The sequence below is a fragment of the Cottoperca gobio genome, chromosome 12 (assembly GCF_900634415.1).
Source record: "Cottoperca gobio chromosome 12, fCotGob3.1, whole genome shotgun sequence".
In the NCBI taxonomy this organism is placed as follows: domain Eukaryota; kingdom Metazoa; phylum Chordata; class Actinopteri; order Perciformes; family Bovichtidae; genus Cottoperca; species Cottoperca gobio.
This window is the reverse complement of record NC_041366.1, coordinates 10,042,154-10,066,378: the sequence shown is the minus strand read 5'-3', so window position 1 is coordinate 10,066,378 and position 24,225 is coordinate 10,042,154. Positions and strand designations below refer to the sequence as shown.

Below are 24,225 nucleotides of genomic sequence, written 5' to 3'. Positions count from 1 at the left end.
TCACAATCTACAGACGGTGAACAGCTTGCACGAAATACGAGACACACTGTGCCATGTTCAATACACAATATACAACATTCAATACTCTATATAAGAGCACTATAGTCTCAGACCAAACAGAAATGGATATGGCTGTGAACACCAGCAGCCTCGACTGAAGAGCTAGCCAGGCAGTTGTAGTCTTCTGGTCTCTTCAGTGTGCCTCGGATTGGTGGACCGGAACAGGTACACGCCAATCCAACTCTGTCTTCATCAAGTTATCGCTGCAGCCAATCAAGGGGCGGGGGTCACACATTCTAATCTGCATACATAACAGGGAAACAAGGTGCATGCATCCACAAAGTAATCCCCGCAGATAAATAAGGCCGTGGCCGTAACATGAGCACAACCAAAGGAGCCACTCATTTAATTTATACAATTTCATTAATTTCATACACGCAAGAACAAGAGATGCATCATATTTTCCTCCGTACTGGTGATAAACCGTTTTCCTGCCAATGTCCCTTTTAAGAAACCGATCTAATTACACCATTGAAGATAAATGGACTGTGCGTATTGAAGCACATTCACCTGGTATCCTAATTGTTTCTCTATCAAGCCATCATCCCTCTCAGACAAGGAAATTATATATTATTTGAGCAGCCAAATAGCTGGCTAGATAGATGAATAGAGGTTTCTTATATATGTATGCCTATGTATACTTGCATATATTCAAGGTTTGTTGAGTCTGCTTTGTGAAAGGAGAAAGCAAGAAGTAAGCTAAAAAGTTTTGTAAGGAGCAAATTTGTTTTCTGAGGTGCAGAGGAGTGTGGCCCATTATGACACAGCTCAGGCTGCTCCAACAAGCAGCTGCCCGGCTTTTTCCATCAAGAAACCTGCCTTGTGTTTGTGATTTGCGCTGTGGGTAATGGGATGCAAATATCGCTGCTGTCGGTCAGTGCTATTATTTAGAGTTTCATAGTTAATGAAAAAGCGAGAAAGGGCTGAAATCAGTCAAAGCAGACAGCAGCAGGATGTGTGGTTGCTGTTGCATTGTATCATTATCAATACAATCTTTAAAATCTTCAGAATGAGGCAGTTTTGGAGTGGATAAATGAAACGGCTGTGTAAAAGAATTAGCATTTTGTAAATAGGTCAAATCATCAAAAGTCAGCTTCCTTCTTTGCTCATGAGGTGTGTAGGAAGCCTCTGGTTTATGTTGTTGTGCTGGGTTTAATGTCATTTAAAACGATGCTTTCAAACTGCCCTGGCATCTAAACGAAGTCCTGCTCCACTTCAGCAACTCTTCCTTGTTTGTTTTGTTAGCATTCAGCAGTGATGTGGCTTTGACTCTGCGTTTGTGGCTAGTATGTGAATTGAAGCCTCAGAAAAAGGATTGCATTTTAGCCAATGAAAAATAAATAATTATGTGAGAATATTATAACCGGAAGACAAGTTTAAACGTTCACTAAAGGCTTTGAATAAAGTCTCAACAAGACAATTGAATTTGAGCACAGCAGTTCTCATCCCCTCTGCTGTCAGATTATCCCTGAATGATTACATTTAACACATAAAGTACAATGTTTCATATTTGACTGGACATTTTTCTATAATCTGACAGTTTTTCTTTTGCACTGAATTGACTTTTTTTAAATGTAACAATCACAATGTTATTGTTGAATTTATTTTTAAATTGAGCTGACAGTTTAATTGTGTTGGGAGGAAAGACGTTTTTGAACAAATCTCTGCAATGAAACAAAGCAGAAGTCCCATGCACAACAGTGTAATTCAGTTAGAGAGGGGGCAACCACAGGCTACGAGGAAGTGTCAATCCACCTACCAAATGGTCAAGCTGCTTTTGTGTCTATTTCTTTTTCATCTACATTTTTAATTTGCGGCATGCATTTTTTTATATTCCTGTAAAGCTTGTGATCTCTAACCAGCACAGGTTTTGCAGCCCCGCTGTGCCCCGGTGCATGTTTTCATTCAAATAAAAGGATTATTCCTTCTGAACTGTCCTGTGTCTACAGCAAAGCATGCAAATCAATTAACTCAAGGATTCTAAAGGCTAAGCTAAAGACGTGAATGCACAATCAAATTCCAACTGATGATGCCGGACGCTTTGGAGTGAGTTTCCTCCCGCGTCTTTCAGAGTTATTTTCCCCGCGGCCTGGGTAAAGTGCTTTGACTGTTGAAAGCGCACTGTTCAATTACAGCTGCATAGAAGGAAGCTGCCTTTGAAGCGTTCTTCAAACATGGTAAAAATGTTCCTCATGAGGCATTGGCCTCATCACCGCTTTTCCCTTTTATTCCATCAGAAGTTTAGATTTGGTATAGCGGCGAAGGGCACTCGATACACAGGTATTACTACAGGGGGTTTCTCATTATCTGGCCTGTACACACACAAGCCAGCTCTAAGGGCTTTGTGAAGGTACTTTTTTTGATGGGAGGCTTGACATACAGTGGGATATTAGAGAGCCAATTGGAGGCGTTTGAAGCTATGTAAGCAACTAATTATACTTCTGAGTGGCAGAGAAGAGAGTAAGAACTAAAAGCAAACAAATAATACTGAAATGAATCCTAAGAAGCAGGCTGGTTTGAATTAATGTTCACATAGATTTGTATGTCATATTATGCATACAAGCGTTATCTTTTTTTTTTGTTCCAATAAGACGATGTTGATCACAGTTCAACATAAAGAAATGTCTTGTTGTAAAGCGTAAGAAAGCAGATGAGTGATTTACAATATTTAAATACGATGGCTTTAGTTTGAGTGGAAACATTTCACATCAATCTGCTGGTGATGCTATACAATAAAGCAGCATTCACACCAAACAAAATATTAAAATATTTTGAGAGGTTTCCTCACACCTACGTTTTGTACATAATTGGACGTACATTATGTTAAAATGAAGGACAGCCATGGAATCTCATTTTCAGCACCATCTGTCTCTTGTCAAAAATCCTCCTGGTTTACCCATAATGAAACACTTCAGAAAAATACAATCAAGTTCTGACATGCTATGTAGAAATGGTGTTGCCTCTGCTACTGGCTTACTTGCTAACAGTGTGTACTGGAAATGAGAAAATGGATTCAGATAAGTTTACAGTGTATATTTTCTCCTCTTTCTATCTCTCTACTTCTCTCTCTCTTTCCTTCATCCAGAGTGAGGCAGTAGTAGATGAGGATGAGGATGTTGATGATAAGCTTCAATCAGACGCATCAGCCCAGGACTGCAGGCTGACTAAAGGTACTACACTAAACACGAGAAACAAAAGCACAGAACATAGTACAACTTTTACTTCCTCTTCTTTAATTCATCCGTTCGGTAAATGAGATGCAAAGCCTGCGGGTAAATATGTGTAGATGTGAGTCCACGTGCACATATTTACTCTAATGTGTGTGTGTGTGTGTGTGTGTGTGTGTGTGTGTGTGTGTATGTATGCGTCATGTGTGGGTGTTTACACTATAGCTGCCTGTGAGTGTTGGTATTTATTCTAGCAATTTCATTTTGGTAATATCAGACTGGAAATGTCTATGCAAAGATGAAAGAGTGTTCTTACCACAACTGCATCATGCACATGCAAATGAAGGCACGTATTCTCACAGGCTATTTCTTGGGTCAACAGGCCAGAGAAAAATAATAACTGGGAGAAGTGTACAAGTAATCTATCCTGACTTCCACAATAAGCATCAATGTCCTATATTAAGGTTATTTCTTTACTCCTACTCGACTCTTTCATCTCTCCTACAGCAGACGCATTTGATTACACAATAGAAATCAATATGGCGCAACAGTGCAGCCTAATATCTAAATAGTTGCCTGTTTGTCTGTCTGTTAGGGTTTCTCTTTCTACATTGTTCTCTGCGTCTTGTTATGTTCGTTTTTGTCGGTCTCTTTTATGTTTCTTTTCTTGTGAACTCTCTTTGACTCTTACATGTTCTTTGGTTCCCCCCTTCTGCTTCTTCTCCTTCCTATTGTTCTATCTTTTTCTTCTCTCTCCATCCATCCCTCTCCTAATCCGTCACCCAGGCTCTCCTTTTCTTCTTTGTCCTGTGCCTGTTTTATGCAATCATCATTGTGAGGAAGCGGCCTAATTGCTTTAGTCGATGTATTTTTCATTTTACTCTGACTTTGTCGAACAAAAGAAGGGCAGGATGCACTTGTCTACCTGTTATTAAGATGTACTCTTCCGAATCCTTTTTGTTCTCTCTAAATTTGATGTCTGCTTCTGTCTCTCTGTGCCATCACAGCCTCTTTTGCCCCAATCTGTTTTGCCATCAAGGCGAAGGAAAATGACATGCTGCCGCTGGAGAAGAACAGAGTTCGATTAGATGATGACTCGGACGAGGACAAGGTCTAGATCAGTTTGGTCTATTCAATATGGATTGAAAATAGATTCTTAAAAAATATATGTTAGTACCCTGCCATTAACAATACATAATCATATATTTCTGTCTGCAGTTGTTGGAGGAGCAGGGCCTGAAAGCTGTGATGGGTGCGGCGGCTATGGTCGACAAGGACCCCGCTTCAGCTGGTGCACCAGAAGAGAAGAGACCCTCCCTCAGTTTGGAGGAGTTGGGGGCAAAACAAGGTAACATTATTAAATAGATTGTTGAGAAATGCAACACTATACAGGAATATTCTTTTGATTTTGAATGTGTAATTACTTTATCAATTGACTTCAAGTTGAAGTTCAAATTTAACCTGGAGACATTTAGACTCTTATTTCCCCGTTTCTTTTATCACTGTATAAAGAGAACTGGATACAGCGTGGGGGGTCGGGGCCCCGTTCATTCCTAAGAAAGTTGTTCAGTGGCGCATGAAGTTAAAATAGCTGGAATTTTGAGTATAAAATTACCAGATCTTCCGCATCCATGGGGCACATAGAGCATGCACACTGGTGTTTGCCTTAAACCCTCTGTCTCGGCTCAGTCGCATTAATGGAGGAGGGAAAATAACTCTGGATTCAGCTAGTGGCACATATTACAATTCTTTTGACCTAATGATTGAAATAAGCGCTATGCAAGTGTTTGTACTGGGAAGTTGATTTACGGGATTTGCAATTCCACGGTTTGGCCACTACGAAAAATAATAAACCAAGCCCCGAGGAAGAGCGCCGAGCTTTGATTCAGTCTGTCAGTTTGTACGGCCTCATTCTGCCCGTGTGATAGACAGACTGTTCATAAAGCATCTGCGCTTTGTTATGACCAAGGTCGTTCTTCCCCCTTAGTTCTGTGGCTGTTTAATGTGGGGGAGCTAGAATTAAACTCTCTGCATCAGCATATAAGTACAGGTGCTTACGAGACATCTCCATTACACCCACCGGCATGCTGTTGCTTTGTGGGAGTGTTGCAATTGCAGGGAAAAGCAAAAGGGGAAGTGTGGAGATGATAAATCCATTGAGTCTGAATTATAAATTCTCTCAACAGGGTGTACCCTGCAGTAAGACACGAGCAGTGTGGTACAGCAAACAACAGTCGTGTATCTCTCTAAAGGCCTAATGGAGATGCATTCTCTCTATTTCTGTCTCTCTTTTTGTTCAGTATTTTTTGTAGAATATTTCACACTGGCTCTCCTCAGTCTTAAACTAAAGTAATGCATCAGTGACTTTGCACTCAGAAACACTTGACATATTACATCAGAATGCATTAAAGCACAAAAAGCATTGTTTGGTGCTGCACTCTGCTCGCTCTGATCAGGATTTTTATAGGACCTATAGCATTTTAAATATAGTAACAACTCTCACTGCGCCGATATAATAAGATCACCGCCTGGTCGGTGAGCTTTATCATTTCTGTCAAAAAGCTCCTGCAAAAGACACTGAAAAAAACCATTTCTCCTAATGCATGTTGCCAATGTTATTTCCAAGGTTAAAATCTCTAAAATATTCGTATATTGCAATGTATGGCTATTCATTTAAAGAGTAATAGTCTTTTGTACTGAAAGCCAGAAGCAATTGCACTTGAAGTTGATTCATTGCACCTTGTTATACTTTTACACCTCAAAGAATGCAAGCGCACCCTTTTAGCTTAAAACTAAATATTGGACGGCTTCACCTTCGTCTGCGTGCCTCTTTAAATGATCGCAAAGCAGCTGAAATATAGAGACTGATATTCCAAAAAAGACATTTCAACATCTCTTGTCAAACACAAACTGACAAATCGCAAATGTATTTTGCGATTATCAATTATCCATAGGCTCGTACTTGTTAACCAGACGCAGAAGCCTTCTATGTCAAAGGTGTAAAAAGTAAGATTTGTACCGGCATCTCTCAAAATAACCATCATATGTCCGTGTGAGTTGATCAGTACTGATGACTCAATGATCACTTGAGCAGGGGCCAGGGTGTCTGCGTCTCATAGCCTCCTCTGTAAAAGCCAGACATCTCTGTTGGATCACTTATTGTCTCGTTGTGTATGTGTCTTTCATCATCTTTGGGAATTTAGTACTTTGCTCTGTGTGGTATGCAAGCTAATGCGATTTCATACAGTAAGTAACTGTATAATGAGAAATGTCTGTGTTTATGTTGTTGTCTGGAGTTGTCATAGAGTAACCTGTACCAGCTTGTACTTGAGGTAACACTATTGTCTTCAGTACGTAACGTACGTATGAGGCTCCCTTGCAGAGACACATGATCAAGGTGGCAATGGTTCAGCCAGATGCCCTTAAAACAGTGTTGGTCTTTTAAAGACACTGATTTCAGCCTTTCATGAGCTCTCGAATGGCAGAGCAAAAGTGTAGGAATCTCCCGTGGACCAGAAACACATGTGCAAAATACAACTTTGAAAGACGGACGGACAGACGACATCGAAGGTCCTGACAGGTCCCATTGAGGTTCAGTGGAACAATCTCAGACTGTAATGTTCTGTCTCTGAGCTGACAGACGGCCGGAGAAAGAGGCTGTAAAAGCCTAATAAATAGCTGACTGAATTGGATTTGCTGTGTGGCAAAGTGGCTGTCAGTCAGCAGGCCTAACTTGATCAGATAGCAGGAGAATCAGTGGCAGACAGCAGAACGCTAATCTGTATTGACGGTCTGTGAAACAACCACACACACACACTAAATGCAGTTTCCAGCGATAAGTACATGAATCGTTTAGGTCGCTGCCGACATTTCCTCGTGAATGTTTCCTAGTAGTGGTAGAAGACTTAAAATACCAGCATATCTTCATAAATCAATGTGGAGATTATTTCCTGGGATGATGTTAGATATACTCTAAATATATACTTTCAGTAGTTCATTCATTGAGGGGCTCACAGAGACTGTCATTGGATACTAAAACGGCTGATTTCTTTATACCTCAGGCTTATGTTTACATATGTCTTCTTATTTACACAATTGTCTCCTGAGGGAGACAATAAAAGTAACCTTAAAACTTTAAAACCCCACCAAGACAGATACAACTTTTGGACATATTGGAGGATTTAGCAGCTATTTCTTAGAGCCAGATAGATAGATACTTTATTAATCCCGAGCGATATTTACCTAGGAGTTGGTTGAGACCAAACATAGAGCTGAAAGTAGAATGACTATCGGTGGTGATGATAACTGCCTCCACACGACCATGATGCCTCCACACGATGTTATTTTAGGTTTAACTATAATTTTCATCAGTTGCTTTATATGTTTTCTTTTTTACTTATTACTACAATAATGCAAAACAGAGAAAATCAGAAAATTCTAACATATGAGAATCTGGAACCGGAGACTGTTTGGCATTTCGCATTATAAATGACTTAAATGACAATAGGAGCGAATTATTGTTTTTGTCGTTCGACTTATCAGTTAAGCGTGTCATCTGTTCAGCACTTCATATGAAATTATAAATGTTTTACTGGATAATACTTAAGATAAGCAAGATTGTCGTTTGTGATAAATTGCATCAAATGAATCTATTAATACATTAATACAGAAGTCAGACTCAGGACTGTGTATTGTGTCACTGTCTGGGTTTCAGATTGATTCTGCTTCACTTGACTATTGTTCACACTCTTCTCAAATATGATTTGCCTCGGCAGCTGGCCTATTTTTAACCCTGAAGAGATAACAGTAGCCCCAGCGGTTGCATAACTTAAAACAACTTGTTTTCAGCGAGCATTTGCTTTATACTTCACTGTCTTGTTTGGTTTCCTCTGTCTCTCTCATCCTGTTTCGCTCTGTGATGCGTCTCATTGTTGTGCTCTCTTTACCGATCTATCCCCCGCCCGTCTCTGTCACTTCATCTCTATCCCTCATCTCTCACAACCGTGCATATTTTCCAGCCCCAATTTCCCTCGGATGTCTGTCTCCTCTCCTCCGCCCACATGTTCCCTCCTACTTTTGCCTTTTCTGTTAAAAATAAAAAATAAAAACTTGAATTGCATGAAATTACTTACCACCAGAGACTTAGTCAGGCCTTATCATTTAAGGCAGGAACTTTGTCAATCCACAGCAAGTTATTTCACTCTTCGTCCTGACTGTCTCTCTGATATGTTTTAGTTTCCTCACACTCTCATGTTTCGCTCTCTATGTCTCTATTTTCATCTTTTCTCCTTTTTAGTTCTTCGCCTTCCAAAGACAATTTACCTGAGGTTAGCAAAAAGCTGGCAGAGTGAAAAGCAGATTATAACCTCTCTCTCTCCTTTTCTCTGTCTTTTCAATCATGTTCTCCTCTCTCATAGCACTGTATTAGAGGTATATCTAGCTGCGGGTCAATGACTATGATTCTTTTCATTCACATCCAACAATCTCGCTCCTGTTTTTACCCTCTCATCTCCCCCGCCCTTAGCCAAGCAGAAGCTGGAGGACCGTCTTGCGGCGGCAGCCAGGGAGAAGCTGGCCCAGGCATCCAAGGAGTCTAAGGAGAAACAGCTACAGGCGGAGAGGAAGAGGAAAGCAGCGCTCTTCCTACAGACCCTCCGCGGGCCCTACGCTGGGGAGCCTGAGGCCAAGAGAGCTGAGTTAGACTCAACTGCACAGTTAGAGGTAGGTGAATGGTTGATGGGGCAGGAGCAGTATTTTTCATGTGTTTTATGCGTCTATATGTTTTAATCGAGAAGCTTAACAAAATCACCCTTGCTCAATTTGTTGATCCCAAATCACAAGCAAGTCCCAAGTGTCATTTCAAGTTAGGTGTTGGAACAGGCACGGTGTGTTCTATTGCTTTCTCCAGAGCGTGAATAAAAGTAATGCTGTAGTGAGAACGTTTGCATTTAATGTCTTTCTTGTAAAGGGACACTCGTTCCTGCTAGGTGCTACACTTTTGAAGACTGGACCTGGTGTCGTGTGCCAACTAAAATAGCCTCTGTTTTTGAGATATTTAGTTGAAGGAAATGTTCTTTCATCCAAGCCTTTATCTCCTCAAGGCAGGTGTTCAATGATGATGATGAGAATGATGAAGATGTCTACGGTGGGGCTGCATGTGGCATCGGGTCGGTTTTTATATATAGCTGTGTGTCATCAGCGTAGCAATGGAATGGTATTCCATGCTGGCTGATGACACGGCCAAGGGGCAGAGTGTAGAGGGTGAACAGAGTGGGGCCGAGAACCGACCCTTGAGGGACACCACAGCTTACTGGGTGCATCTGCGAACTTGCACCTCCCAAAGATACATATTCTGTTCTTCCAGAGAGGTAGGACTGGAACCAACTCAGAGCGGAGTCAGAGAGTCCGATGGTGTAGTGGAGGCGCTGAAGGAGGATCTGATGGTCGACCGTGTCGAACGCTGCAGTCAGATCCAGGAGGATGAGTAGAGATGGGAGAACCAGCGTCAGCCGCCATCAGCAGGTCGTTTGTGACCCTGACCAAAGCTGTTTCGGTGCTGTGGGCTGAACGGAAACCGGACTGGAATTTCTATGACTTATGGTGGAGAACAACTGCTTGGAGTTTCCAGGGTTTTTATTGATGATATTGGAGTAGAACTGTGTCCGTGCGTTTCTGAGTGACTCTGAGTAGGCTTTTTGGTGTTCTTGAAAGGCTAATCTATGAACACGGAGTCCAGATTTTGTGAAACTCCTCTCCAGTACACGCCCAGCTGCCTTCATGTTCCGTAGCTCTGAAGTGAACCAGGGGGCTGAGCGTGAGAAGGTGACTGTCCCGAGTTTTCACCGGAGCGTGGAGATCCAGGATATTGCTCAGTGTTCTATTGTAGAAATCCACTGATTCACTGACTGTTGTGAAGTTATGTGTCATGGTTGACAGGCCCACTGTTTTCCTCAATATGCAGAAGTATGTCATTTTAGCACAGAACATACCAAACATTTTGAACTATCATACAGACTTCCCTGCACATTTGACATAACCTGCCACTCTGTGTTTTAATTTCGTAATTTAAGGTGTTTTGTACCGCTACAATCATAACATTTCGTTCTAAAATCCTCGAATATGAACAATGCAGCTGATTTGCGTGAAAATGTGGTTGTTTTTTTATATGTAGTTGGATAACTTAAGGTAGAAAAATGACACCCGGCAATGCCCCAATGATCCATAAAAGTCAAAATTCAAACATGGAGCCTTCCACATGAAATTGTTGGCTCTACTTTCGTCCGCTTATTTATTTTTTGTTGTTGAACTGCGGTCAAATCTTTGGTCAAAGTAAATGTTCAGTAAAAAGAAAAATCACATTTCCTACCGATGGCTCAGTAACCTCGTACTAAAACAGCCTCAATCTTTATGTATGAGAAAAAAATAAAAAACATGTACCAGATGGCATATTCTGTTCATATCTTTTCTATGATGGTTCATTATTAATTATGTGCATATGTAGTTGCAGCAACCTACAGCTACAGTTTGATGCTGTCTGTGTGTGGCTGTATTGATGGAAGCTTTCAGTTTACGTAACCATGCAATAATAGATTAAGAGATGAATGTCTGGTTGCAGAGATCTTCATGTAAATCAGTCACATATACGTCGTGGATATTGGGATACGGAGTACATTTAAAGGTTCCATATTTGGAGCAGATAAAGTATATCACACATTGTTAATGTGCTGCTATTGAGCAGAATCTGTGCCGAGGCTCACATTAGACTGCTTTGTATGTGTTGTACTGTATGAGCAGCTTTATACCTGTGCTGTGACAGCAATTTAAATCAATCATTGCTCAAAAAGGAGGTCGGATTTGTTTGCTGAATACGTACATCACTATGCAGACTAGTATATTTTCCCAGAGAGGATTAATTCTTTCCAAAAAAAAAAAAAAAAAGCTTTTTTTGTGGTCTTTGTTGTAGGTATCAGTTTTTCTTATAATTTCATCCTGCAGAAAAAATTGTATGCAAGTTCTATTAACGCCATAATGTTGTGTGGTCTTGACTACTATCAAGGCAAGGCATCACAAGAAATTGGGGCAGCGACAGGTGAAGAATTGTTTTGCTTTAATTTGGACGATTTTATTTATTTATTTTTATTATGTTTTAAAGTGATTAAACAAGTGCAAACCAAAAGTTTGGAAATATAATATATTTTAATATTGTCTGAAAATGATCCATTCCAGTAACTATCAAGAATAATCAAGATTATTATTGGAACGTGGGATGTCAGTGTTGTTACATTTTGTTTTTGATTGAGGCTTTTGAACAACTAACTAAAAGGTTAATTTTGTTAGAAATATAAAACTCAAAATGAAGAGAAAAACAAAAATCGCTAAAGTCCGACGCCCCTTTGAATTGATTTGCTTTGGCGCTGCATTTCGAAGCGCTATCCATACAGAGGTGCTGACATTTTAATGTTTTGTGTTGTAAATGTCTTGCCTTTTACTTAATTTTGTGTTTTTTATGTTTATTGCTGCATTTCTATCAGGTCTTCGTTAAGTTCCCGTTCTAAATAGTTTAATTGGTGGTCTCTATGAATGCCGATCAGATGACGTGTCAATTCTGAATTGAAATGTGTTCAATACTCATTTACCTGCTTTCTCGCCTGCTCTTTAATTTGACCTGAAGGGGAAATGTTGCTGATAATAAATAAATAAAGAAAGATAACAATGGAATCAAAGAAAGCGACGTTATTCAGTCCATCAACTTCCCTGCTCTCTGTGTTGGTATCTCCCCAGAGAGAACGCAGGATATCTCTGCTTTGAAATTCTCCTTTGTCGAGTATCATTTGAGTGCATCAATAATGTAAATTTGAAAAGGCCTTTTGTCTATATTTAACACGGACAAAAAAAGGCACGAATTTTGAAGAACGAATGTTACCTGAAGGGAGATCAGAATGGCTTTAAGTTGATTAGCCCTAACTTGCAGTGAATATTCCGGCAGCAGTATTTTGTAAGTAGTTGATGCTTTATTTTGGAAGGTCATAAAACCGGATGGTGCAATATTTCAAGGCTTTAGATACTATAGGTTTGAGGACGAATGTGAATGTTGATGTCTTTGTAGTGTTGGCAAAAATGCGCCAACTTGGATCTGTTGCCATAAGCTCATCATGTTGTTTATGTGACAGCACTGTCGTAGCTAGAGTTAGCTGTCATGAGTACAAATAAAACCTGGTAAATAAGCTGTACAGGCCTAGACCTCTTTTCTTTTGTAAGTGACTCTTCTAGTGTGTCTGCATGGCAGTTTTTAAGGGGAAATCCACATATTTTATACTCGTCTGTTTACAGGTCCTGGGGAATAGAACTGCTTATCTATAAAGAAAAATTGTATAAAGCCTTTTGTGAAATCTGATAAAATGTGTGTGGTGAAGTCACTTGAGTCGGATGGGGCTGAAGACTACAAGTTACTACAAAAAAATACATCTTAGGGTGTGAAGCTTAAAGCACGTGAGCTCACCAGGCCTCTCCTTATCTCTGCTTGAGGCTTTGGGCTAAAAACATCCGGTACCAACATCCATCTTTTGCATTATGGGTAATCGAGGCATCAGATTTTGACAAAGAAGAAGGAGGCATGGAATATATATATATTTATTTTTATATAAAAGACGGTACCTCCAGTTCTGCTGCATCGATTTTGATAATTGTTTTTTTACTGTCCGTTGTAAATCGATGGAGCACTCTTTCAAACCCCTTTCAGTCATGGACATAGCGGCTTCATCTCTCTATTAAAGTGATGATTTTTTTTCTCAGTCAGGCATAGGTGACTTTTTACATAAATTGTGTGTTCGTTCAGACACGACAGGACAGTTACCCAAAGAGCCCCAATGCTCAGGAGAGCAGCGGTGGCACTTCTGAGAACAGCAACAAAGGGTATGAAGGAATACGAGTGTTCTCAGCTCTCACAGGCTGCCGTCAGTGATGGATTTGAAAACTTATTTTGCAGTCGAAGCCTTAATTAATGACCATTGTGAGCATAAGGGAGGCTCGTCTGCTCCTCACAGTGAATTTGTTCTAAGTTAAGTTAAGTGCTTTAGTAAAATACAGAGAGGCAGGTCTGATTTATTACTGTGACTGTATGAGCTGTGTTTGTTTGTGGGACATATCTAACATGAGAGGAACCTCCTCGTCTCATTCACAGTGTTTTATGGTAACTGCTTTTATTTACTTTTGAGCATTTGGAGATTTTAATAAAGTGATGCATTTATTGCTGTAATTGTAATCACGGCAAAACAAATGTGTGTTGAATATCTCGCTGTGAGTGTTTGACCTTGTGCTGCGTTCAATACAGACTTGTGCCGCGGTGAAAGTGATATTGAAAAGTCTGACTTAGTAAGATTGCCCTCCTTGATAGAAGTAGTAGCTGTAGGTATGTTCTCATTATATATTATTATCTTCCTCTATATTGAGAGAATGTCACTCCTGGGTGTTTCTCATATCTTCTCCTCTCCTCAGTTTTCCATGTCTTCTCCTCTCATACCACAGGACTGCACCTTTTTGTTATTGTTACTTCTCTTCCTGTCCGAACTTCCGTATCTTGCCAGAGCAGGTGTGAGAGCGCAGACATTTTCTCATCGCGGCGTTGGGATAAGCTTCCCATATGTCAGTCCTAATTTTAAATCAAACTCTGCTTCCTATCACTTCATTATCTCTCCCATAGCCCAGACACCAGATAGTGTGCAAACAGAAAGGTGTAATAAATATTCTTCCTCTCTCTCTCTCCTCTTCCCTGCCTGCTTTTAGATACTTATTGATTGTCTTCTGTCGGGAGTACTTTCTCTCCTGCGTGTACTTCTTCACCTCATTTGCTTTCTGCTTTCATTTTCTTTTATTATCCTCCGTACCCCCTCTACTTTCTTTCTGTCCCTCCCCGTCTCTCTTTTTATGCTCCACCCATCACCCATTTTAGCAGATGGGGATGATTGAATTGAAGAGATTGGTGGAGATTGGTGGCCCACATTCATTTCCTTTCTGTCCTCCGTGTTCATCACTTATCTCTGGGGTAGTCACATCATTTATGTTAATGTTACCATATAAAGTATGCCATTTGATGTATTTCTTTATCTAAATGCCCTTTTAGTACAATGAGTGCATACATATGTACCATGTGGTGACCCCAGGAGCAATCTGAGACCTAACCCTGGAAGATAAAATCTGACCTTATGAAGATTTTGTGTCACATTTAATCCCCTGATGGCCTGAAGCCGTCTTTTCAGAGTGAATCCAGCAGCAGGCCAATCTAATATGAGCAGACAGACCCACATTGGTGTAATTAGAGGCACTTTGCAGCTGACAGTTGTAACTCAGCGTGTAGCCAAAGGGCTGCACTATGTTGTGTCATCCACACTTTTTAATTAGCTGAGTAAGGATTTTCTTCCTTTTTTTTTTTTAAAAGGATATGATTAATAATTTCCCAAGAGAGTGTGGGCTATGACTTTGCCAACTAGTTTTAACCCCATGCCTCCTTTTAGTGCATGAAATCTTCTTTTTTTTAAATGTCCTTTTCTCCACCACTTTCTTTCATTGAAGCTGAGAAGAAATCAAGCACATAATATACGTATTGTTTGTATTTCATTCCATTAAACGTTTTTAACCAAAGTATGTGTGACAATAAATATTAACATTTTACAAATACCGATTTAGGAGGAGCACCCAAATAAAAAACTAGAATCCCATAATGAGATAATAAAAGCAAACTGTTATGTTCTCTACAAGATAACTGAGAAAACGTTCTCCTTTCACTCATATCGAGTATTGCTATATTTTATTTTTTTACCTTTACCATCTGAGTTGTATTACCCTGTAACATTGACAAGGCCACGGGGGTGTTGCATAAATACATCTCTAATCTCTATACACAATCAACCTTGTGCATCACCTGCATCTCAGGAAGTAGACGAGCCCCCATATTGATTTTCCGCAGATGTACAGAGAGATCAAGCATTTGGGAATTCATTCAATGTCCTGCATGTCAAAGAGGGAGAGCGACTGTTAAAAAATAATCAATACGTGCTTTAGTTTTTTCTTTTTATCTTTAAACCAATTAAAAAGAGAAGGTCAACCATCCAGATGTGTCTGTCAAAAACAATTCCTTCACTGATATTGTTCCTCTCTGTTTCTAGCTGCAAGAAGCCCTCTCTGTCCTGTCTGGCCCTGCGCCTCCTCAAGTGTCCTCTGCTCCGGCACGTCAGGATCAAAGAGCCTCCGTGGAGAACAAAGGAGCGCATCGCAGCAGGGAGGCCCCGTCCTCCTCATCCACTCACACTACCTCCAGAGGAGCGGGAAGGGACCGGGACCGAGACCGAGACCGAGACAGAGTTAAAGATAGAGACAGAGACAGAGTTAAAGATAGAGACAGAGATAAAGAGAAAGACAGAGAGAGAGAACGAGAAAGAGAGAGGAATAGAGATAGGGATAGAGACAGGAACAAAGGGAGGGACAAAGACAAGAAGAAGAAAAAACACAAGAGGAGGTCAAGATCGAGATCGAAGTCAAAGTCGAAGAGCAAATACTCCCTTCCCAGTGCCTACAGGAGAGCCCGCAGGTCCCGGTAAGACACTTAGGCTGCATACTCATTTAGCACTGTCACTGGCGGGGCTGGGAATCTCTTAGTATCCAACAATTCAATTTAATCTTGATCTCAAGGTGCTGTGATTGGATTACATATTTTCTCACTGTATGACTATGTCGTGGTAACTTTTTCGATGCAGCGAGGACAAAAGACTGTGTGCTTAGTGCAGCCGTCCAGCTCAGATACTTATTGGACTCTGCTGCTGGTCGCTACAGACATTGGGAGTAGCACTAAATGTCTTCTATTGTGTTGTTGTTATTTTTGTGATTTGCTGCAGAAATAATTTCCATTTGTGGGACAGTAAATATCTGAACTGAACTGAATCAATCTATCTTTTAACTTGGCACCAACACGAGCAGTCCATGTTGTTCGTATTCTCAGGGTTCATGCGATGTAAACTACAATGTTACGTTTTGAGAGCGCAGACCTCCGCCGACGCCGCATGTACATTCACATGCTCTTCAAATGGTTCCCTCGACTTTAGCGTGTTCATGAGCTTTAAGTCATAATGTGGAAACAACATGGACGCTACAGAGAAGATGTGTTATATTTTATTGCTCAGAGCGTTTTCCCAGTTGCCGTTTCGACTTGAGGCGGCGTTCACGTCTCATTTTTACGATTATTTTCGACATCACATGAACGCAGCACAAATGCCCTTTCTTGCAAAGTTAACGAAAATGAAGCATCATTTGTGTATCCGCGCTGTGATTCGGGTCCGCTCCAAAATGTAATGCGTTCTTCCTTGGTGCAAAATACACCCGTCCACCAAGATCATGAACATGTGTTCAGTAGTTGTTCCGTAATCCTGCTGACAGACACACAGACTTTTATCTTTAAAAAGTGTATTTTAGTTTCTTTGGATAGAAACTTACCTCGTTGAAGAAGCAAGTCTGATTGAAACAGCTGAATGTATAAGACATTTAATATGACCAGCTGAGAATATAAATATAAATCTGGTTTTATATTCCACTTAAGCTGAACCCTAAATGCATAGAACACTGCACCCATATGAGCAAAAACATGAATATAAGATTATGTAGGCTGTTCTCTCTGTTTCCTGCTAACGTTTTCTTTCTCATTTCCTGCTTCTCTTGAAAAGAAAAAAAACGTCTATGTGAAATGAATTGATGAAACAAATGCAGGGGTAAAAGATCAGGAGTGGAGGAAAAAACAATGTAGAAGAAAAAAGATTTGATAAAAGAATTAACTGGAAGAGTCAGAGGTTGAGGGCAAGTGATCAAAGGTGGAGATCGGCTGCTTTGTTTGTGCCGTTTATCTGTCAAATGGGCCAATATTTACCAGGCCGCTTTGTTAAGCCACCCCAACACAGGCGGACATTAACTCTGCGGTCCTTTTCCCCCCGGCTTAGAAAAGGGGTTCCTCCTCTAACCCTGCTTATTTAATGTCTAGAATGCATTGCATGTCATTCACAGCCAGTGAATAAAGTTAATCTAGCCTTGCTCTTTTATGCAAAGAAATCAAGAGAAGTGAATTAATGTTGTGCATTATCCATAAATAATTAACACTGTTTACTTTTCAGACTAGTTTAGAAAAACAGTATTTACATATTGAGAGTCCATGTGATATAATGTAGTAATAATTCACAGAATTATTATATGTGTTTTTGTCCTGTGGCCCAGTCGCACTGTAATGGACTGTCTTTAACCGCCCTAGTGTTAATTATACCACATTCATGTCTTCCGATAGTCTAATGCAATCACTGCAAATCTTGCTCAAACCCTTTTTGGCTATTCTTGGTTTCAGGTTCCTTGAGAGAGAAACTATCCTGATAGCTTGCTTTGTCTCTTCCTCTCGCAAATTACCCTCCGTCATTGTCTTATCACTTTCTGTTCACCCTCCTCTATTCTTGTACTTCATTTCAAATGCATCAGCTCATCTACCAAGCTCCGCCTTGTGTAATTTAATGGCCTCTCCCCATCTTACACTTTCTTTGTGCTCCTGTCTGGCCAGATCCCGCTCACACTCCCCTGGGAGAAGGGACAGGGGGGGCCCCTCATCAGAGAGGAGACGTGAGGACAGAGAGCGGGAGCGCCATCATCCCAGCAGCAGCGCCAGCGTGCCCAGGGGGCATTCGAGATCCAGGTAAACCCAACAGCGAAAGAACGTATTATGGGTCTCCACGTACAGCTGTGTGTGTTCTATCGCGGAAAAACATTGATTATTACACCTGTCAAGGCAGGCGGGTGCAACAACACTCTCAATAAGGTGTCCAGTCTTGATGTGACTGTGTGTATATCTGCTCTGCATTGAGCAATGGTGAAGATTGTGTCTTTTAAAGGTAGAGTTAGCCAACATACCTACAAGACAGACACTTAATCCCCAAATGACCTCTGATGGAAACGGCAATGGACAGCTTGTACTTGCATGAATTTAAAGTAGGGCTTTGCTGAATACAAAAGCACTGCCCTCAGACAGCAGTACACGCCCTTTGATATATTGAGCATTGTGTAGTGTTACTGCCTGAATCTGAAATGTATTAGTTCCTGCTCATCCAGTTTTCCCTTTTAGGTCTCCTCCTGAAAAAAGGAAGAGCTCTGTGTCATCCTCAAGACAGTTGCAAGCTGTGGGTTCCTCTCTCTCCCCTTATACCTCACCCAGCAGAGTTTTGTCCCCATCAGCGAGCCCCGCCTCCAGCCTGGCCCACTCCAGGTAACCCTCGACAAGCCTGTCAATCAACCAGCTAAGAATTTAGATTACCTTGCCAGCTGTAACTGAATGTTTCTCCACTAAAGAAACCAAAGTGGTTGTTGCGAGAACTTGCGCTTGAAGCCAACAAGATTTAGGAGAGAGAAGATTTATACAGTTTAAACTCCTCTCGCTTATAAATATGTCTTATTAAGAGTAAAAGATTGTTGCCTCCAGGTCGTTGAAGATTCCTTCTCCCATGAAACCAAAAGAACACATCTAATAGTTCAGTTATTGGCAACCTGTCAAAACTGTGCTGATACACCAAGGCCAAACTGAAGAGGGTGTGTAATTCATTTCTAATTTTTGTAATGGAGTCTAAACAAAATTGACCGTCGGTGATCCCCCTCCTATGATACTGCATTTAGCAACCGTAACTAGGCCTGTCAAGCTTTGGATTTCTCCACTTGTTGAAGTGGTGTGCATGGGGCTGTAGTCAGAGTGATACAAGAGTTTGGAGGGTGGTGTATTTTCATTAAACCCTTAGAAAATGGAGTGGATTAAACGGTGTTTACTTCCTCTAAGGTAAGCTGCAGGCGGATCCATGCAGAACAATACCTACAGTAGTAACCTGACCCAGTGTTACTTCCACGGGGACATTTCTACTCGAGCAACTCCAGCCAAACGTGTTACCTGAGATAGCACTACGTTCATCAAACACATTACTCTTCATCCTAAAAGCATTCAAGTGAAACGTACTGTAGTGATTGAAAAATATGAACAATAAAGTATAAATGTAACCTTTCTCTCTCGCTTCTCCAAGTGTAAGCTAAGCAGCCAACTGTTAGATTTAGCCTGATATTAAGTGTGTCGCCATCACAGTGAGGACTATTTTTTGAAAGGATTCTTGTTTTTAAAACGAGAGACAGAGACTGCATTTTTGACCAACTCGTGGCGCTAACAATAGCTTAATTAGCTACATAGGTACGGCTACAAAGATCTCACAGCAGCAGTTGTCATTCCATCTGGCAAAATCGGCAGTCGCCGGCTAGAAATGTGAATTCTATTATTATCTACCTCCGTGTAAAATGCATCAATTGCACCCATTGTGTCAAAAGATGGAGGGAAAAAAACCGGTGCTTAGCAACCAGTCAAATAATGTATGTACTGGATAGCTGCACTGCTTCCCCATTCAGGAGTCTGCTTCTGAATGAACACCAATTCATGTAGTCTTGTCATTTTCATCCATGTGTAGTGTGCCATCGTCAGGCAGCAGTATCATCTAAAAACAATGTGTCGAATACAACTGTGATAATGGCTCTACTGTAGTGGGTAAAACAAAAGTCGGGCCTTGTCCGAGGAAACGAGAGAGACTTAATCTAAAGAGCCAGTGATATGATGGCTAAGAGCTGGCATCTTTTCAGCTTCAAGGTCGTAAAGCACAAAGGCATTCATGGCAACGGGCACAATGTGTTCTGACACTGGCTTCTGGCTTGGGGTTGTTGGTCTGCTGATTTCAAATGTTCCCAACAAAGAAACAATTAAAGCTGCATACATTAACTTCGGAATATTAGAGGACAAAATGTAGGGCTACAAAATCTCGTGGCTTTCCCACCTTTCTCCTCCCTCTCTGTTCCGGTACAAAACCCATGCCCGCTGCACTACGGGAGCTGAAGGAGGGCAAGCGGCTTGCAACGCGAGCGAAAACGAAATCAGTCGTACTATCGAGAAAGGAGCAGCACGCCGAGCGTTCTTGTACCGTGCGGAATTGTCGGCGAATAGAGGAAGTGATGAGTAGGGAGCGAAGAACATACGGAAGCTGGGAAGTTAACGGGCTGATGGAAAGGGAACACAGAAATGTTGCACTTCCCTTTGCATTGGGCCACATCACTGCAAGCAAATGTCAATGTTAATTCATGCAGCTCTCAAATGTGTTCACATATTGAAGCAATTAACTTCTCCAGAGCAGCCGTGTCAGATGTCTCATTGCAAATGCATATCATTAAAATCGATGTGTAGCTACATGGATACCACTGATGCAATGCATTAAGGTGAAGGAGTCTCAGAACATTGATAGAAAGCAAGATGGACGAATTCACTCCGTGTGGTGGAATTGTGTCCAGTGTTTAAATCCAGAAGTGGAATTCTACGACGGAAATATTTTCAGTATCCTAGAAAGTTTAGGGTGGATCCATGATGAGGTGACATCAAGATTCTTAGCAGTTTTATGTTCTGCAATCATCCGATTTGGAGCTTGTTTAGTTTGTCCGACCCCAGAAGAATTTTATTGTATAGATAAGGTGAGTTTATCAAAGACTTCATTTAACAAAGATATATATTTTCTTCCTTGTGCGCTGTACGCCCCTATGATTCAGTGGAATTAGAGAAGTGAGCACAGCAATACATACCAGCAGGAGGAAATTATATCCAATTTGACAAGGGGGGTTTGGAAGGGTTAGGGTTATGGAATATAAATGGACTAATCGAGTATCTTTAGTTCATCACTACAGTGTCAGCGTAGTTGTAATTGTCCTACAGGGAAGTTTGTGACGAGGCTTCTTGAGTGAGCGTGTTTTTCGCTGCTTAGTTTTCCATTATTACAAACAGAAATCATGAGATTAAAAAAAATGTATATGTTCAGTGTAATTTATATTGAAATGCAAATAATCAGTTGTGTTATTCAAGTATTGTAAAGAAAATTGCAATTCTTGAGTGCTGCCTCTCGAGCTTATTAGAAAAATCATGAATATATCTCTTAAAGCAGTTTTGGAGAGGAAGGCATTTGCAGGGTTGAAAATGATTTTCTTTTCTTCCCATAAACCCATTACAAAGCAAGAGTATGCAGGGACAAAGGCACTTCCCATGGCTCTGTCGTGACTGCAAAATCATATTTACTTGTATATTTTTAAAAAGTTCATGGAGAGAATAATGTCAGTCGAGGACAGCAGAAGATCCTTGGGAGTATTAGCCACGCTGATGTCAAGACGATGTGATAACGCTTCAAGGCCAACGATGGTACCAGGGGATACGAGTGTACAAACTTTGTACATCAAAAAGTCTTGAAGAGTTCATTGTCATTGCATACAAACTCTTTTGGGTGTCACCCAAAACAATAAGGCTAAACGCTGTCTTGATACAAAATCTCTCTTTGGTCCGTTCCAGTCGTATAAACGACCAACATCGAACCAGTTGCTGCACCTTATGGAAAGCTCTTACTACAGACCGTGTGATCCAGATCGCATCTTTTTCAGATCGTGTCATGCACCACAAAAATGGAAACGCCTGTCGGCCAAATGCAGTGCAGTGCAATAGCGCTGCCATATCGTATAAAAGGAAGAAACTCCTTTTTTATCATTATCATAGTTTCCAGAGTTTTGGTCATCATTCTCATCAGTTATTAAAATTTCACTCTGTTAGAGGGAAATAACTCTGTGGGGAAAAAAAGTAGATGTCATGAAAGATGCATTTTACAGATAAATGATGTGCTGAATCCTGCCTCGGTTTATTCTCTCTTAAAGTTTCCATATAAACGCTGTCAGAGCCATTTTATGTGGTATGATGCATTTCTTAAATGTTAATGTGTGTATGTGATTTATGGAAATGTTTAGCAAGTAGTGAACAGAAATGTTTGGATTTGTTGAACCCAGAACTTTAAAAAAAATAACTCTGATGTTTTCCCCAAAACCATATCTGAATGATGACATACCATCGAAGCTTAAAGGCTCCTGTTTGCTTATAACTAAGGCATTTCATAAACCACAAGTGTTTCTGTCCAACAACACCCCACATCACCAGACGAGGCACTTTGCAGAGGCGAGAATGCTTACATTTCTCTTCTGCTCATGAATTCTGTCGTTGTAATTTTCTGTGTTTTTCAAAGAGCACAATTATTAGAGCAGCCACATGTGAAGGTGATTGTTTCTCAAGATTTTTGTTATCAAAAATGTTCCTTTCTGAAAGGGATGGAACTAATGCAGCGTACTATAATAATCCCAAATTATGTATTTTACACAGGTGCAATACACAGGTTTTACTCACACACACACACACACACACACACACACACACACACACACAGATAAATGTTCCAAATTGTTCCCCTTTTTTGTTTTTGTGGACTAAAGTTGGAAAGCTCCGTCACATCAGCAGCAGACTGTTGTGCACTTTCTTGTCACCCATTGTGTTCAATCAACTTGATGTGCATGCAACCGATTCTATTTTTAAAAATCTCTTGATAAATTATGAAATTTGAGACGGTAGAGAGTTTAAAAGCTTTGGACAGAGACTATGAAGTTGAATGTGAAGCCTGCGATTTTGGCATTTGTGCCGCTAGTCTGCATGCGTATATACTCGTCTGCGTTTGACATTTTATACGTGTTGGTTTTGGCTCTGGGTGGATATTTTAGTTTGTACGGGTCACATGCCGTTCCTCTATCACCTCTCTGTTTCGTCCCTCTTCTCTCTCTTCCCAGCTTTTTGATGTCTGTCTAACTTTATAAAATATTCATGATATCTTCTGAAATGTTCAGTTAACATGATTGGTTTTCTCTTCTTTGTCTTCTCTCCTCTCTACAGGGGCGGTTCTCTGGAGAAAGACAAGGCAGTGGCTTCATCCATAGTATCCTCTGTTCAGTCCAAAATAACTCAGGTATTGTTCTTTTGCTTTTATCCCAGATATGTCCTCTACTGAACTTTACAGCCTAGAGGATACACATACTGAGTGCTGTACAACTGAGAGTCTTCCCAGCATGCAAAGAGGAAGGAGGGGAAGTGCTGCCTTGTTTTTGACTTGGACCTTCTTTGGGAAGAAAATGTTTCTTTTGTTGTATCTACATCTGCTTTACCTAATGCATGCGTGTTCAACACCTCCATGCATTATATTTGTATTAAGTTGAATTAGTTTGAACCTTAAGGAACTGTCTGTCTTATCTTTTAGATTTAAGCATGTGTTTAGCTGCACCTGCATCTTGTAGGTTAGATGACCAGAAGTCATTTTCTACTACACAGGTGGTAGCCACTGAAGTGTCCTTCTCATTGAGTAGTTGGCTGTGCACATAAGGCTTTGGGTGTGCATCGTTGTTCGTAGAGTTTGTGTCTTCATGTCCACCTATTTATTTACTGTGTGTGTGGAACCTGCGGGTCTGAAAAGTACCGTAAGTTAAATGCAGAAGTGCCTTAAAGCTGCCTGTTGTCTAATGGCTTACTACTGGATACAAGTCTATGAGGAAATTACCCGACTTCTCACTTGATGTATTACCTCAGTAAACTTTTTCCTGACAAGCTTATGGTCTCAATCACTAGTTTCAAGTCGTCTTCAATACATCATGATGTTCATTTAGTAAATTCTGCTCCCATGTAGAGTAGAATAGGCGATAAACCAGCGGTTCCTTTAGGGCTGGGCTGCCTTGTGATTTACCACGCCGCTGTCCAGTCTCAGTGTTGTCCGTGCTTTCGTCCTACAACGTTAACCCTTTACACGGTGTGTTTTCCGTTCATAAAAGTAAATTGTAACATGTTGCCTTAAATAGTCTTGTTCATCGTTCACCCTCTCGTGTCACTTCTGGTCCCAAAGAACCAAGATGGCGACGGCCAAAAGGCCAAACTTGAGGCTTCTCTGTGTGTGTGTGTGTGTGTGTGTGTGTGTGTGTGTGTGTGTGTGTGTGTGTGTGTGTGTGTGAGAGAAATTATATATTGTATCCAATGTCAATATGAGGAAATCTAACACATTACACCTGCAGTAAT

At 40.8% G+C, this 24,225-nt stretch overlaps 1 protein-coding gene across 1 annotated transcript in view; it reads left to right on the top strand.

The window, feature by feature from the left end:
• Positions 1–24,225, top strand: part of sfswap (splicing factor SWAP) — a 51,247-nt gene that overhangs the window by 21,976 nt on the left and 5,046 nt on the right. The window contains 8 exon segments of the mRNA XM_029444348.1: positions 3,146–3,230; positions 4,235–4,338; positions 4,446–4,575; positions 8,752–8,948; positions 15,389–15,816; positions 17,809–17,940; positions 18,367–18,507; positions 23,059–23,131. Coding sequence (XP_029300208.1) covers positions 3,146–3,230; positions 4,235–4,338; positions 4,446–4,575; positions 8,752–8,948; positions 15,389–15,816; positions 17,809–17,940; positions 18,367–18,507; positions 23,059–23,131 — 1,290 coding nt within the window.